Raw genomic sequence first — 17,745 nt, 5'->3', positions numbered from 1 at the left:
TGATTTGCTTTGAGGCTATGCTATTAGATGAGTTCAAACTGGAAACAATTATGTCTTCCTAGTTAAGTTTTATCAGTATGACATGAGCTTCTTGAGCAGTATTTTTTTTCCCAAGACTTACTACGTGTACTAGTCGATCAGTCATGTCCGACTCTTTGTAACCCCATGGACTGTGGCTTGCCAGACTTCTCTGTCCACAGAATTTTCCATGCAAGACTGCTGGAGTGGGTTGCCATTCCATTTTCCAGGGGATCTGCCCAACCCAGGCAAATCCAGGTCTTCTATATTGCAGGAAGATTCTTTTACCATCTGAGCTGCCAGGGAACCCCTCCCAAGCCTTAGATATCTAAGTCTTAAAAACTATTTGATTAGGCTTTTTAAATCCAGTCTGTTTATCTTTTAAACGGAAGTTAATCCACTCATATTTAATAAGAATTACTGTTACATATGGATCTACATCTACCTCCTAGAACAACAGACTGGTTCCAAATAGGAAAAGGAGTATGTCAAGGCTGTATATTGTCGCCCTGCTTATTTAACTTCTATGCAGAGTACATCATGAGAAACGCTGGACTGGAAGAAACACAAGCTGGAATCAAGATTGCCGGGAGAAATATCAATAACCTCAGATATGCAGATGACACCACGCTTATAGCAGAAAGTGAAGAAGAACTAAAGAGCCTCTTGATGAAAGTGAAAGAGGAGAGTGAAAAAGTTGGCTTCAAGCTCAACATTCAGAAAACGAAGATCATGGCATCTGGTCCCATCACTACATGGGAAATAGATGGGGAAACAGTGGGAAGTTCAGACTTTATTTTTCTGGGCTCCAGAATCACTGCAGATGGTGACTGCAGCCATGAAATTAAAAGACGCTTACTCCTTGGAAGAAAAGTTATGACCAACATAGATAGCATATTCAAAAGCAGAGACATTACTTTGCCAACAAAGGTCCATGTAGTCAAGGCTATGGCTTTTCTAGTGGTCATGTATGGATACGAGAGTTGGACTGTGAAGAAAGCTGAGCAACGAAGAATGGATGCTTTTGAACTGTGGTGTTGGAGAAGACTCTTGAGAGTCCCTTGGACTGCAAGGAGATCCAACCAGTCCATTCTAAAGGAGATCAGCCCTGGGTGTTCTTTGGAAGGAATGATGCTGAAGCTGTAACTCCAGTACTTTGGCCGCCTCATGTGAAGAGCTGATTCACTGGAAAAGACTCTGATGCTGGGAGGGATTGGGGGCAGGAGGAGAAGAGGACGACAGAGGATAAGATGGCTGGATGGCATCACTGACTCGATGGACGTGAGTCTGAGTGAACTCCGGGAGTTGGTGATGGACAGGGAGGCCTGGCGTGCTGCGATTCATGGGGTCGCAGAGAGTCAGACATGACTGAGCGATTGAACTGAACTGACATCTACCTGCATTCTCCTTTGTCCTGCTTGTCCCACTTGTTCTATCCCTCCTACTACAGTTTTCTTCTTTGAATTTATTTGAGAGACTTATTCCAAGTGTTTTCCTTGTACTGGTTTGGAATTTTTATGCCCAATTGTGTTTTTTCAGCAGTTACCCTTAAAAATATTACATGTATCCTTTTAACTTATCAAAGTCTAGTATTAATCTTATAAAAATATCTTTTTCTCCATTTAGCATTACTCCTGATACATTGTTGTTGTTAACTCTGTATACTTTTAAGTTTCATAATTACTGTTTTAAGTAATCAATGCTCATGTATATGATTCATATAAAATGCTCCACTTCATTTGGAGCATTTCAAATGCTCCATTTCATTGCTCCACTATTGTTTTTGCAGCTCTGATCTGTATTCTCCTTCTGCCTGAAATATATTCTTTAGAATTTCCTTTGGTAAGCTGATGGCATGCACACTCAACTGTGTGTCTAAGGGTGTATTCTACCATCACTCTTACAAGATATTTTTTGCTTGGTGTAGAATTTGTAGTTGGTGGTTATTTTCTTTCAGGCTGTTACAAGTATTCTATTGTCAATGAGCTTCCACTGCTGCTGAAAAGTCATCCATCAGACTAACTAATATGACTTTAAAGAACTTTTGCCCTTTTATCTGGCAAAGATTTTCTATATTTGGTTTTCTGTAGTCACTATAATTTTCTACGTGTGGATTTCTTTTAATATATACTTTTGGAATTTGTTAAGACTTCTTTACCCTCTGATTTGACGCTCTAGAAATTTTCCAGTGATCAACCCTTCAAATATTTTGTCTGTATTACTTTTCTCTCTTTTCCCTCTAGTTCTCTAGGTGTGTGTATATATATATAATTTATATATATAATATATAAATTTATATATAAATATATAATATATATATTCATATTTATAATAAAATATATATAATTTATATATATATCTCAGACATTTTCACTCTATTCTCTATGCTACTTTTCCTTTTTTCTGTATCTTTCATTTTTTCTCTCTTCACACTGTATTTGGGATTTCTCTTGGTCTATCTTTCAATTCACAAATTCTAACATCATCTATATGTATTCCTTTCTTAAATCTATCCATTGGTTTAAATTTCAATTATCATGTCTCAATTCACAATGCTCTTTCTTAATTTTTATACTTCAAATCTCATAGGTCACATTTTATAGTTTCCTATGACTTACAACTGTATTCAAACTTGTCCCTTATTTCTGTAAAAACAATAACTGTACGTAACCATGCCAATCTCTAAGATTTCTAAGGCATTAAGTCTTTTCCTGTTTCCTGTTCTCATTCACCTTGTCTTATTTTGTTGCATGTCTGCTTATGTTTGACTGAATGCTGGTCACTCTACTTGAGAGTAAATAAAACAAAGGCATTTTATTTTTGAGAGGGTTTGTTTTTGCTTCTCCTGGGCATCAGAGAACACTACCAGTTCTGGACCATGTTAAACTATATTCAAGGCTTAAGGTTCACTAGACAACATAGACATTTTTCAAAGCAGTCTGTAACTCCCCAGGATGGCTAATCCATTTCCTCAACCTAAGGGTGATGCTTTCTGAAGTTGCAGTTTATCATGAGAAGAGTTTTCTATTAAATATCCCACTTTGTGAACATCCTGGACTTTGATCAGTCTTCTTCTTGCCCTGAAATACTGATAAAGTTCAAATTTACTGAAATTAGCAAAGGCTGCCAAGGTAAAATCAGCTTTCATTCTCATTTACTTAACAGAGTAAAAATTCCGTTATTTCCTCAACTTTTTACTTAAATGATTCAAGATACTGAACAATATGACCTGTGAGGAAACTGGATTTTACTGACCTATTAAAAAATAGACAAACTTAATCCATGCTATGTAAGAGTCTTTTGCAAATTATCCAAAGACATTTTATTGCATATTAACTGTGAAAAAGTGAAAGTGAAGTCACTCAGTCGTGTCCGACTCTTTGTGACCCGATGGACGTAGCCTCCAAGGCTCCTCCGTCCATGAGATTTTCCAGGCAAGAATACTGGAGTGGGTTGCCATTTCCTTCTCCAGGAGATCTTCCTAATCCAGGGATTGAACTCAGGTCTCCCACAGTATAGGCAGACACTTTACTGTCTGAGCCACCAGAGAAGTCATATTAACTGTAGAAGTATAATAATTATCATATTTATTATAGAATATGCAATGCTTAATGCTCTACCACTGTCTACCATTTATGGCATAAATTCATGGCCTGATATTCTTAATAATTTCTATTAGGCAGTAGCATTCTTCTTATTAATTCTGAGTTTTTTAAGTAGAAATAATCTGTAATAAATGTGCAAATATCTTTGGATTTCCTGAAGTACTCCTAAGATTAAAAATGTATAGAATTTCTTAAGAAGAAATGAAACAAGTTCCTTAACTAGACTTTATATCAAATTTCATCATCTCTGAGGTGGTTGTAATTTTTTCAACATATCCTTTGCCTATTCTTTTTTTCCAATGAAATGTGTTTATTCATGAGTATTCAATTTGTCTACTGCTTAAGTTTTCTTAACATGCTGTAAAACTTGGGAGTTGAAAACTCTGAAATCAAAGCTAACACACAGTCACCCTAAAGAGTATTCCTGATTTTCTATGTTTATAAAAAAGATAAATTTGGGCCTCATTTGCACTGTTTGATTAACTTCTTTTATCTCTATTCTTTTGTTTGTTATTTTGGAATTAAATGCTTAATTAGATAAACACTGATATCAAATATATGCACTGTGAGCATATCCTTAAGTATGGGATTAAAAAGACTTATAAACTATTTCACTGAATACAAAATAGACAGCCATATTTCAGATTAAAGAAAAAAACCACTATGTTGTATCCTACTATAAACACTGTCATCAAAGTAATTATGTCAATTTTAATGGCATTTTGGCATTGTTTTAGTGGAAAAGCTGTTAACTTGGGGGTTCAAGAACAGACAAATATTTATTTCCTTGAAAATAATGGCATATGCTTTCAACTTACAGGAACTTACCCAGAAGTTTTCTCAGGGTCGAATTAATTCTTAAGGGATGAGACAATTTAAGAAAACCTGACCACTGTCATGTTTTGAGAATTTTTTTTTGTCATTTGTGTTTTGATTTTATGGCATTTTTTTATATTAAAAAAAATTTGAATTAATTCATTCAAGACATCTCAAATAAGTATCTGCCAAATTCTTGATACTAGAAATAACCAACAAAAAATGGACCAAAAACTGCCATCAGACCTTACATTATACTGGTCAAACTCGATTATTTCTTTCTTTCTTAGTATTTCAATCTTATATTTATCTAGATTTTGGTATAAAGTGACTTCTTTTTACTACTGTATGCTTTGCCTTACAACCTTGCTATATCAAAGCTCTATTAATGCCCTGACAAACTTTTGAGAAGATAATTTTGAGTATCAAAAGCTCTTTTTAAAAAAGTTTTAAAAATATTCATGCAAATACACTCAGAAATTTCACTCCTTAGAACTTAGCAAAAGGAAATGATTAACGATGTACACAAACTCTAGAATATTCACTACAGCATCATAGTACCAGAAAACTAAAAATAATTCAACTGTCCAATAATACATGAATGGTTAAACAGATACACAATTACTTAGTCATGTTTTATAAATTATAAAACTGTATACAAACGTGATAAACCTTGTTTTTAAAATATGAAAAGATATGAATAAGCTGATCCCATATATGTTACAAGTATAGATGGCTACATTCCAAAATATCAATCATGGTTATCTCTAGATTATGAAATTGAGAGCAATCTTACCTCTTTTTCCCTTCTGTTTTCCATATTTTCTACTAAATTAGAAAATAATAATTGCAATAATGAGTCAATAGAGACTACATTATTTACAAAATTCAAAAGATATTTAAATGGTTTCAGTTTAATCTTTAATACAAAGACTAAGTATTACAGAATAAGAGCCAAGGTATATTTACAATTTGCTCTGTTCTCCAAATATTGTTGATAATCCTACAGAACTAGAGTACTGCTGGAAAAAAAATACCACAGAACAATGCCCAACATTGCCAGTTGTAAGATGGCACCAGACAATCAAAATAAAAATATATTTTGGGTTAGTTACCTATCCAGGGCTTCTTTGAAGTACTTCCTCTGGACATCAAACTGAAAGACTGTACGTTCACAATCAGTTGAAGCATTATCACTGCCCCCATGTTTCTTCAGGAAGGCATCAAATCCATTTTCATCTGGATATTTCAAGCTACCCATGAATACCACTAAGTGAAAAGAATTCAAAGTCACAGAACACAAAGATACAGAAAATGCTTTTATTAACAAGGATGAAATTTCAAAACAAACTGGTAGAAAATATGCCAACAGTGATTACATCTGGATAATACTTATTTTCTTCATTGTACTTCTGTTTTTTTAACTTTCTATAATGCTCATATATTATTTTTAAATTAAAAAACTAAATATTTTTAATGAAATACGTAATTTATTTGTAAAAGGTTAAAATGTAAACTGACATATATGCAAATTAATTTCTACTATAAAAACTCATAAGGTAAGAAATTCACCCTTGAGTACCTTAGAAAACTAGCATACAAAGAAGTAGTAATTCAAGAGTTCATAACTGAATAGCATTCACAAAGGTTTTACTTGGGTACATAAATAATTACACTGAAAATTTACTGTTTTGCTTTGATATTAATCGTGCCTTTTTATTTTTTGTATTTCTAATGCTTTGACATCTTGAGGCCTTGCCAGTCCTGGAAGGAACTGCCCCTCCCAAGATGATAGTCTAAACTCCTAAAGATCAGCAATTTCCTCCTGATTGGTTGGCCTTACTGTACCTGAATAATAAGACTTACATTTTAAAATAGTTTTCTAAGCAGTTTCACGCTAATCCTCAAAACAAATACACTCAAGATTAAAATTAAGTCTTTCCCCTATGATATTCACTAAGATTTTTTTCTTAGTTTTTCTCTTATTAAACATTATCACAATCCTATCAAACCAGTTACTTATCTGTGAAATCAATTCTTACAAATTTGGAGGAAAAATCACACCCGGCAATGGTATTTTACAAAGATCTTACTGTGCTCCAAAAAGTGTGCCAGCCCGGGCAGGTCATCTGGATCAGCAAAACTCCCAACTCCAACACAAAGAGCCGCTGCAGACTGGAGTAAGTAGAACACATACAAATAGTGAGTCAATCCTACAGGAATAATAATGTCATCTCATTTTAAGGATTCACTTGGAGATGGACCTTATCCAACAGAAAGCAAGAGAATTCTTTCCCTGAGAATCTGGAGGAGCAGCAAAGTGAAACTCACCAGAACTGTGTCAGTTTCACCCTGCTGCTCCTCCTCTTGCCATCCTGCAAAATGCTGAACAGGTGCAGACCTAAGGGAAAAAGCAGAAACAGACAGGAAAAAAAGCCAAAGGGGACTGGCCAGCCCACCCAAGTATCATTTTGTGTCAGCATTTCAAAGTTCTGAACCAAGTTTGTTTCCTGATTAACCAGATTTCAGAAATCTGCAGAAGTAATATATCTGAGATTTTCTCTAAAGATCTCTAAACAATTAAAGGCTCTGTGTTCATTAATTCAAGTTACTAGATGGAAACTTCTCAATATGTCACTCAGAAAATATTGTTTTTATTAAAACAGGGCATAAGATAACAACTCAAGAAAACATCTAACAAAGATAATAAATTAATGGTTATTAAAAATCTTAAGCCATTAAAGAACTACAGAACTAAACTTTAAAGAGGCTTTTTAGTTCTTCACTTCTTATATAAAGGTATAAAAAATACATTACTTATTGGTTCACATTTTCCAAGTACTTTGGGAAAATCAATTTGCAACAAAATAGATAGTCAGGAGGTATGCCAAATTCTGCATTTAAAATGATCAGGGCAACCATTATATCAAAGTAAGTTAAAGGACATAAAAAAAGGAGAGAAAAATAGTCAATTTGAATCCTAAAGGATAGAAAGCTGAATTATTAACTTTCCCAAATTTTACAAATGTCAATTTTAAAGGGCTAACACATTTGATGACACAGATTATTCTGATAAATAGTTATCCTCTTAGAAGGCTTTAAAAAAAAAATAGTGTACACCTGGTATAAAGTCTAACCATGTGTTGGCGGGGCGGGGCGGGGGGGGGTGGGCAGGCGGGAGGTGTACGTTTTTGGAAGAACCAAACAGCCTCACGTGATACTCATAAATCCCTTATTTAAGACGTAGACACATAAACTCAGTTAAAACATGACGGAATATCCACTTCTTCAAAGCACAGTCTAATGGGTTCTGTGATGTGTTTAATAGATGCCTAACCTGCTTTCAGCTCCAACTACCCCATTAAGATTTCTTGTCTTGAACAGCTGGGTTGAAGACATTTTTGTATAAGTTGACTTAAACCACAGTTTATCAGTCAGCTTTGACCACAGCAAAAACAGGCTCTGCAATTGCTAGAAAAGAAATTCATACTTGAGAATTATCTATCCAAAAAATTCATACTTGAGAAATTCATACTTGAGACTTGATTTAAGAAAGCCTTGAACAAATCATAATTCAGCATATATCATACTTAAATTCCAATCTTGTTAATTTATCAACTTTAAGATCAAGAACTTTAAAGATCTAAAACTTTAAGATCAAGAACAACTTCCCTCTGGGAGGAAGAAAGTGGAAGAGGGTAAAAATGATGATTAAAAGAGTAGCCAACTTCCTAATTGGGTAAATGTTCTCCAAAAACCTCAGAAAACTTTCTTCCTACTATCCTTACAAATTCACATATTCATCTTAAACACAGTTCACATTTTTCAAATAAAAAATCATAAAACCACTGCAAAATCCTATACTACTCTTAAGCCATCTCTTATCTAGACTATCTATTTTATTTACCTTTTGTAGGCATTTATTCATTCAGTGAATATAAATAATTTTCCATGACTACAATCATGGGATCTTTCCTTTCACTAGTGTACCCACAGCATAAAACAATTTGATCTCGTCTTCAAACTGCACTAACCTCTTCCATTCCTTTCTAAAATCCAGAAAATCAGCTATCAGTATCTTATGAGGGAATATATCATACCAAGTTCTCAGAAAAGACAGGCAGCATCTAAGCCATTGTTTAAATGATCACTAGATTCTGACCCTGCTGCTTCTAGACAAGGTAACATTTAGAGTTTGATGTATGTAATAAGCAAAATAAAAAGGGGTACCCAAAATACTGGATGCACATCTTCTTTTGTCAAACAGGTTCACAATTGCTATATAAACCTAAAATATTTTATTACATCTTGACAATAAAATTGGCTGTCAAAAAATTTTTTAACTTAATCCTAGAGTTTTGCTTATCAGTTGATAGAGGGTATGAAGAAGTCCAAATACAGGAAAAGCTATTAATAGAGATACAGGAAGAAGTTTATAAACCAGGAATATTCAGTTATGAAGTTATAACACAGTAAGTCTGGAGCGAAAATGGACTTCAAAATTTATGTAACCTAATTCTCTTGTTTTAGAAATGAGGGGAAAAAATGAGAAAATGAAAAGGTCTAAGATCCTTTGTAAAGATAATGACAGTCTCAGAATTAGAATTCAGGTTTCCTAACTATCACTATTCTTCCCACTTGACTTATTTCTTCCCTTCTATTATTTCTCTATTTGGAATTATAAGATCTATTTTAAATTAAAAGTGAGTTGATTAACTCCTAATTTATTTATAAAGACTTTAGTATAGACTATAAAGACAACAGACTATCTACATATATATAATTTTTTCCCTGGTGTTTTGGTTTTTATCCCCAAAGCCTTCCAAGCTAAAATCACTTGGCCTATCTTGCTCTGCCAAAACAGGCATCAATTATAATCTGAATAGCAAGAGGGAACAGTTTCTTTAAACATGACTCAACCCCTTCAACACCTAAGTGAAACAACAGGCACAATCTTCTTTAAAAAAAATTTTTTTTTCCAGAAGAGTACCTATCAATTTATCTAAGACATATCTACTACTTACATTTCAAACTGTCACATTTTGAGGGCTGATTTTATAGTGTTATACATGTGATCTTTTAGATTTTAGTGTTAATAATCTGAACTTTAATTCATTTTTTTGAGAATGATACCATGTTGAATATATTACCAATATTTAAGATACTAGCTTTAACAAACATTTGCTGGTCAATTCCACTATAATGGCTCCAGAATATTATACTCCAATATTGGTATTTTCTACTTCAAAATGGAAGCATTCTTCAAAAAATATCCAGAGAGGAATATTATTTCTATCAACCAGTACTTATCTATTCACCTACTGTTATTAATATGTTTCACTAACTAAGCTCAACTCCCCATTTCTATTTCAATTCTTCCAAATTACTTATTAATTATTTGGACCACTGATGCTTCCCCATAAAAATACAAATCACATTCAGTTACTTACATAGAAATCACCCATGAGGATTCTCAGAAACACAGGCCTATGTAAGAATTCTACACTACACTTGTTCTTCTCTTATGCTTTTTCCAGTCTCTCCAAGGATAACGCATTCTCTTATTCCTCTATCCCACGCTAAGAACTTTGCAGATTCACAGCTCCAGGCATTTGTTTTTAAAATATGTTGTCAAATACACCCAGTGATTATCTCTGAGAGTTATGGTTATGGGCAACTTTTATATTTTTGTTTTTATTTTCCATTAGCTTCTATAATGAGCATTTGTCACTTTTACAATACAGCAAAAATAAGCTTTTTTTCCCTAAATTTTTTGGCCACACATTCTAGCATGAGGGATCTTAATTCCCCGACCAGGGATCAAACCCAGGCTCCCAGCATTTGAAACAGAGTCTTAACCACTGCTAACCACTGAACCACCAAGGAAGTCCCTAGAGGAAAATATTTTTTTAAATGTAATCTTTACATAGAATAAATATTCTCTTACTGAAGATCAACAGATATATACTTCCTATTTGCCAGTAAGAGACAAAACATAAGTTTGGAACTTATTACAAAGAATTCCCAAATTAGAAAAAGATGTAACAGACATGACTCACACCTGTTTTTCAGTGGTTTTCTTTCTAGCTTCTGCCCTCTCTTCTAATTCTTCCAACTCATTATCCTCAGCGTCAAGATCATCATCATGTTCATCATCATCATCTTCAAATTCATCTTCATCATCAAAACCTTCTTCATCATCATCTTCTATTTCTGCTCCAGAATCTTCATCATCATCATCGTCATCATCGTCATCATCATCATCATCATCTTCTTCTTCCTCCTCTTCTTCCTCTTCATCATCTGTTGCATCACCCATTTTACCTTCCATATTACTTAGGTCTGAAATCAAAAGTGCCTGCAAGCCATTTCGTAATTTGATGTACCTAAAAAATAAAAAATGAAAAAAAAAAAAAAATCACAAAACATTCAAGTCAGCTCTTCATTACACTATGACACTGAAAGATGAACTCCCCAGGTTGGTAGGTGCCCAATATGCTACTGGAGAACAGTGGAGAAATAACTCCAGAAAGAAAGACAAGACGCAGCCAAAGTGAAAACAACGCCCAGTTGTGGATGTGACTAGTGATGGAAGTCAAGTTCGATGCTGTAAAGTGCAATATTGCATAGGAACCTGGAATGTTAGGTCCGTGAATCAAGATAAATTGAAAGTGGTCAAACAGGAGACGGCAAGAGTGAAGATCGACATTTTAGGAATCAGTGAACTAAAATGGACTGGAATGGGTGAATTTAATTCAGATGACCATTATATCTACTACTGTGGGCAAGAATCTCTTAGAAGAAATGGAGTAGCCCTCATGTCAACAAAAAGTCCAAAATGCAGTATTTGGGTGCAATCTCAAAAATGATAGAATGATCTCTGTTTGTTTCCAAGGCAAACCATTCAATATCACAGTAATCCAAGTCTATGCCCCAAGCAGTAATGCTGAAGAAGCTGAAGTTGAACAGTTCTATGAAGACCTACAAGATCTTCTAGAATTAACACCCCAAAGCAATGTCCTTTTCATCATAGGGGACTGGAATGCAAAAGTAGGAAGTCAAGAGATACCTGGAATAACAGGCAAATTTGACCTTGGGGCACAAAATGAAGCAGGGCAAAGGCTATCAGAGTTTGCCAAGAGAACACCCTCTTCCAACAACACAAGTACACATGGACATCACCAGATGGTCAATACCGAAATCAGACTGATTGTACTCCTTGCAGCCAAAGATGGAGAAGCTCTATACAGTCAGCAAAAACAAGACCAGGAGCTGACTGCGGCTCAGATCATGAACTCCTTATTGCCAGATTCAGACTTAAATTGAAGAAAGTAGGGAAAACCACTAGACCATTCAGGTATGACCTAAATCAAATCCCTTATGATTATACAGTGGAAGTGACAAACAGATTCAAGGGATTAGATCTGATAGAGGGCCTGAAGAACTATGGATGGAGGTTCGTGGCATTGTACAGGAGGCAGTGATGAACACCATCCCCAAGAAACAGAAATGCAAAAAGGCAAAATGGTTGTCTGAGGAGGCCTTACAAATAGCTGAGAAAAGAAGATAACCTAAAGACAAAGGAGAAAAAAAAAAAAACATCTGAATGCAGAGTTCCAAAGAATAACAAGAAGAGATAAAGTCTTCCTCAGTGATCAATGCAAAGAAACAGAGGAAAACAACAGAATGGGAAAGATTAGAGATCTATCTCTTCAAGAAGATCAGAGATACCAAGGGAATATTTCATGCAAAGATGGGCACAATAAAAAAAGAAAGGTATGGACCTAACAGAAGCAGGAGAGATTAAGAGGAGGTGGCAAGAATACACAGAAGAACTACAGAAAAAAGATCTTCATGACCCAGATAACCACAATGGTGTGATCACTCACCTAGAGCCAGACAACCTGGAGTGCAAAGTCAAGTGGGACTTACGAAGCATCACTACAAACAAAGCTAGTGGAGGTGATGGAATTCCAGTTGAGCTATTTCAAATCCTAAAAGATGATGCTTTTAAAGAGCTGAACTCAATATGCCAGCAAATGTGGAAAACTCAGCAGTGGCCACAGGACTGGAAAGGGTCAGTTTTCATTCCAATCCCAAAGCAAGGCAATGCCAAAGAATGTTCAAACTATCGCACCATTGCACGCATTTCACATGCTAGCAAGGTGATGCTCAAAATCCTTCAAGCTAGGTTTCAACAGTATGTGAACCAAGAACTTCCAGATGTACAAACTGGATTTAGAAAGGGCAGAGGAACCAGAGATCAAACTGCCAACATCCACTGGATCATAGGAAAAGCAAGGGAATTCCAGGAAAACATCTGCTTCACTGTCTACACTAAAGCCTTTGACTGTGTGGATCATAACAAACTGGAAAATGGAATACCAGATAACTTCACCTGTCTCTTGAGAAATCCGGATGCAGGACAAAAAGCAATAGTTAGAACCTTACATGGGAACAACAGACTAGTTCAAAACTGGGAAAGGAGTACAACAAGGCTGTATATTATCACTTTGTTTACTTAACTTATATGCAGAGTATACCATGCAAAATGCTGGGTTGGATGACTCACAAGCTGGAATTAAGATTGCTGGGAGAAATATCAACAACCTCGGATATTCAGATGACACCACTGTGACAGCAGAAAGCAAAGAGGAACTACAGAGCCTCTCGATAAGGGTGAAAGAGGAGTGAAAAAGCTGGCTTAAAGCTCAACATTCAAAAAACGAAGGTCATGGCATCCAGTCCCATCACTTCACAGCAAACAGATGTGGGAAAAGTGGAAACAGTGACAGATTTTATTTTCTTGTACTCCAAAATCACTGTGGATGGTGACTGCAACTACAAAATTAAAAGAAACTTGCTCCTTGGAAGAAAAGCAATGACAAACTTAGCATATTAAAAGGCAGAGAAATCACTTTGCTGAAAAAGGTCTGCATAGTCAAAACGATGATTTTTCCAGTAGCCATATACGGATACAAGAGGTGGACCACAAGTCTGAGTGCCAAAAAATTGATGCTTTCAAACTGTGGTGTTAGAGAGACTCTTAAGAGTCCCTTGGACTGTAAGATCAAATCAGTCCATCCTAAAGGCAATCAACCCTGAATATTCATTGGAAGGACTGATGCTGAAGTTGAAGCTCAATACTTTGGTCACCTGATACAAAGAGCTGATTCACTGGAAAAGATCCTAATGCTGGAAAAGATCCAAGGTAAGAGAAGGGGGCGACAGTGAATGAGATGGTTAGATGGCATCATCAACACAATGGACATGAATTGGAGCAAACTCAGGGAGATAGTGAAGGACAGGGAAACCTGGCGAGCTGCAGTTCATGGGGTCAAAAAGAGTCAGACAGGACTTAGCGACTGAACAACAATCCCTATCCTCTTTTATACTGTTTTAACTTTTTTTCACATCATTTATCATGCTTTTTTCTGGTTTGGGTTTTGTTTCATTTTTAAATTTTCTGTCTGCACCTTTAGAAAGTTAGCTCTGAGGACAGGCTTTTCTTTTTCTTCATAGCTATATTTCTAGCACCTAAGTCATTGCCTGGCACTTAGGAAACATTTAAGAAACATTTGCTGAATGAGCAGAATGCCAATGCCCAAAGGGGGCCTGATATATAATAGGTATTTAATGTGCCAAGTGAAACAAAATATCAGGTAGTTCTATAAAATAAATAAAACTATGTGTACACACATACACAAAAATGTACACAAATATACATTAAATGTACATAAGTGAAGTGAGTGAAAGTCGCTCCGTCATGTCCAACTTTTTGCGACCCCATGGACTATCCAGTCCATGGAATTCTCCAGGCCAGAATACTGGAGTGGGTAGCCTTTCCCTTCTCCAGGGGATCTTCTCTACCCAGGGATCTAACCCACGTCTCCCGCACTGCAGGCAGATCTTCACCAGCTGAGCCACAAGGGAAGCCCAAGCATACTAGAGTGGGTAGCCTTTCCTTTCTCCAGGGGATCTTCCCGACCCAGGAATCAAACCCGGGTTTCCTGCACTGCAGGCGGATTCTTTACCAATTGAGCTATGAAAGCGAAAGTGAAGTCACTCAGTCGTGTTCGACTCTTTGCAATTCCATGGACTGTAGGCTTCTCTGTCCATGGGATTTTCCAGGCAAGAGTACTGGAGTAGGTTGCCATTGCCTTCTCCAGGGGATCGTCCCAATTCAGGGATCGAACCCGGGTCTCCCACATTGTAGGCAGACGCTTTTACCATCTGAGCCACCAAGGAAGTCGGTAAAAGCCCTAAATGTACATAAAGGTGTAGCAAAAGAACTAAAAGGACACAAACCAAATGTAACAGTAATATATATACATATATATATATATATGGAGAGAAAATAAAATTAGAACAAGATACAAGAACTTTAATGCTTTACACTATAGTTTCTACATATTTTTCAATCTTTTGTAATAATAAAACACATTGTTTGTATAATAAAAAATGACAATCCAAAACCCACTCCTTAACAAATTAAGTACACACACAAACACATACAACCCTTAGCTTGAATTAACTTCTAAGGGTTAAATTCAAGAGAGAATTGACTTCTATAAATCAAACATCAAATCTATTTAAAGACAGTCATGGACAAAATGCTCTTCATCATCACTTATTCAACACTGTATTAGAAGTGCTAGCAAATGAAAACAAATCCACAATATAAATAAACAAGAAAGAACTATAAGGCCAAAATATTGAAAGCTAAAACAATTCACTGCAAAAGTATATGATTAACTACAGAATGCAAAAGAATTTTTAAAAAATGAGTAAAAAAAGTGTTCAGCAAAGCATCCAAAATCAAGAACCATAAAAAAAAAAATCACAAATTTCCTATAGACCAAAGCTAATCAATTAAAATGAGATTTAAGTAAAAGATTCTATTCACAAAAGCAAAAGAAACTATAGTACATCCAATAACCACTCACATTTTATGTAATAACTTATATATCTTAATCCATTTAATCTTTATAATAACCCTAATGAGTTGTTATTCCCAATTTACGGATGAGGAAACTAAAGCACACAAAAAAAGGATTTTTATTTGCCTAAGTTTAGCAGGGATTGAGCCCAAGTAGCATGGCACCAGAAGCCAATCTGTTCCTCATCCAACAACAGAAAACTAGAAAACTTTACATGAGAAGATAACAGACTTGACTAGTCATACCATGCAGCTGGAATGGGAACACCAAGTATTACAAAGATATAAATTATTCCCCCAAATTAGCCTATAAATTCAAGGCAATTCCAATTTTAAAAGCCCAATAAGTTTGTATTTGTGTGTGTGTGTGTGTGTGTGTGTAACTAGCTGTCGAGACTGCGCTATGCTCTGTTGTGTCTGACTCTTTGCAGTCCCATGGGCTATAGCCCCCCACAGGCTCTTCTGTCCATGGAATTTTCCAGACAAGAATACAGAAACAGGTTGCCACTCCCTATTCCAGGGCATCTCCCCAACCCAGGGATTGAACCTGCATCTCTTGTACCTCCTGCATTGCATATGGATTTTTACCACTGCACTACCTGGGTAACTTGGCATAATGATTCTAAAATTCATATGGACAAAAAAAAAAATACGCCAAGAACTTTTTCAAAAGGGAAAACATGACGGGAACTGCCTTACTAATTATGAAATATAATCTTTTAAAGCAATTAAAATTAAAGAGTATACTAGAACAAGAATACCGACAGATCAATTTAAGAAAACAGGTTCTAGAAACAGAGCACTGCTTATAATATCATTGTAACACTGTTTACTATGATTCAATAAATGATTTTGAAACAACAGGTAATTCTTTAGGGAGATAAAATAGCCATTTCTACCTTACACCTAACACATATAAATTGAATAGCTTATAGAGCAAAAGAAAAAAAGTCTTAAAAGTAATTATGAGAAAATACTGTTATAATATTGGGGTGAAGAAAATTTATGCTAAATAAGATACAAAATTATTGTTTTGGGGGAGATTTCACTATATTCTAACTTAAAATTCTTCTAAAACAAAACATCATAAACTAAATCTAACAGAAAACTGTATACTTAGAGAAGAGAATAACAATATACAAAAGAAGTGTCAGTCCCTCAGTCGTGTCAGACACCCTTTGTGACCCCATGCACTGTAGCCCACCAGGCTCCTATGTACATGGGATTTCCCAGGCAAGAATACTGGAGTGAGTTGCCATTCCCTTCTCCAGGGGATCTTTCCAACCCAGGGATCGAACCCAAGTCTCCTGAATTGCAGGCAGATTCTTTACCATCTGAGCCACCAGGGAAGCCTGTAACAAGATATGAGTTCCTTCAAATCAATAAGAGCATAAAACAAAAACAAATAAAAATAAGTTTAAAAATATATACAAACAGGGTATTCTCACGTGCTTGCTTATGAATCTCAGTGGGTATAGTATTTTTGTAGTATATGGCAAACCTATTTTCTTAACAATGATAACTCTGTATACCTTTTACCCCAGTGATTACATTTCTAGATGTCTCACAGAAATAGTCACACACATGCACAAAGATATGTAACAATGTTCACTGCAGCAACATTCGTGATAGAGAAAAGTTGGAAATCATCCAAATTTCCACATAGAGAAAAACATGCAAATAAATTATCTCCTGGCCGTACCATAGTATATTATATAACTTTGAAGACCTCATTTTCATATACACAGATAAAATAATTAGCCACTCAGGTTCTAGTCTTACATTGCTATTTCTAGACCTAGATAGTGCTAAATCATTACAGGTCAAAAATGGTACTTGGGAAGATAACCATGAAATATATAACTTGTCATTACCTCCCAACTAAACCATGTAGTCTCTATTTATGTGTGTGTGTGTTGACTGTGTATAAATTTTTGGAGGAGTAAGGCTCTTCTAAGATGTCTAAGAAAACCTCTCTCCCTTTAACTTATTCAACCTGTCTACCTCAATTTGGTTTCACCCTCTCATGGTTCCCGTACTGACTATAAAGACTGAAGTAGGAACTTCCCCAGCAGTTCAGTGGTTAAGAATTGGTGCTTTCACTGTCAGACTCAGGTTAGATTTCTGGTTGGGGAACTAAGATCCCCCAAATCCTGCAGTATGACCAAAAAAAGAAAAAGAATTAAAAGACTGAAGTAGGTCTTTTTCACTCTTCTTTTTCACTTTCATCAAGAGGCTTTTTAGTTCCTCTTCACTTTCTGCCATAAGGGTGGTGTCATCTGCATATCTGAGGTTATTGATATTTCTCCCGGCAGTCTTGATTCCAGCTTGTGCTTCTTCCAACCCAGCGTTTCTCACGATGAACTC

At 35.6% G+C, this 17,745-nt stretch overlaps 1 protein-coding gene and 1 non-coding gene across 2 annotated transcripts in view; both read right to left on the bottom strand.

Annotated features, from left to right (window-relative positions):
* NRDC (nardilysin convertase) overlaps positions 1–17,745 on the bottom strand; it is a 102,849-nt gene that overhangs the window by 71,266 nt on the left and 13,838 nt on the right. The window contains exons 2-6 of the mRNA NM_001206991.1: positions 10,501–10,825; positions 7,777–7,910; positions 6,771–6,840; positions 6,533–6,614; positions 5,555–5,708 (exon numbers count right to left, since the gene is read on the bottom strand). Coding sequence (NP_001193920.1) covers positions 5,555–5,708; positions 6,533–6,614; positions 6,771–6,840; positions 7,777–7,910; positions 10,501–10,825 — 765 coding nt within the window. The remainder of the gene's footprint in view (positions 1–5,554; positions 5,709–6,532; positions 6,615–6,770; positions 6,841–7,776; positions 7,911–10,500; positions 10,826–17,745) is intronic.
* On the bottom strand, positions 6,737–6,812 carry MIR761 (microRNA mir-761). The gene has a single exon (NR_031377.1). It is a non-coding gene; the product is annotated as a microRNA mir-761 (primary transcript).

The sequence above is a fragment of the Bos taurus genome, chromosome 3 (genome assembly GCF_002263795.3).
Source record: "Bos taurus isolate L1 Dominette 01449 registration number 42190680 breed Hereford chromosome 3, ARS-UCD2.0, whole genome shotgun sequence".
Lineage (NCBI taxonomy): Eukaryota > Metazoa > Chordata > Mammalia > Artiodactyla > Bovidae > Bos > Bos taurus.
The sequence above is the reverse complement of the archived record's forward strand: the minus strand, read 5'-3'. Positions and strand labels throughout refer to the sequence as shown.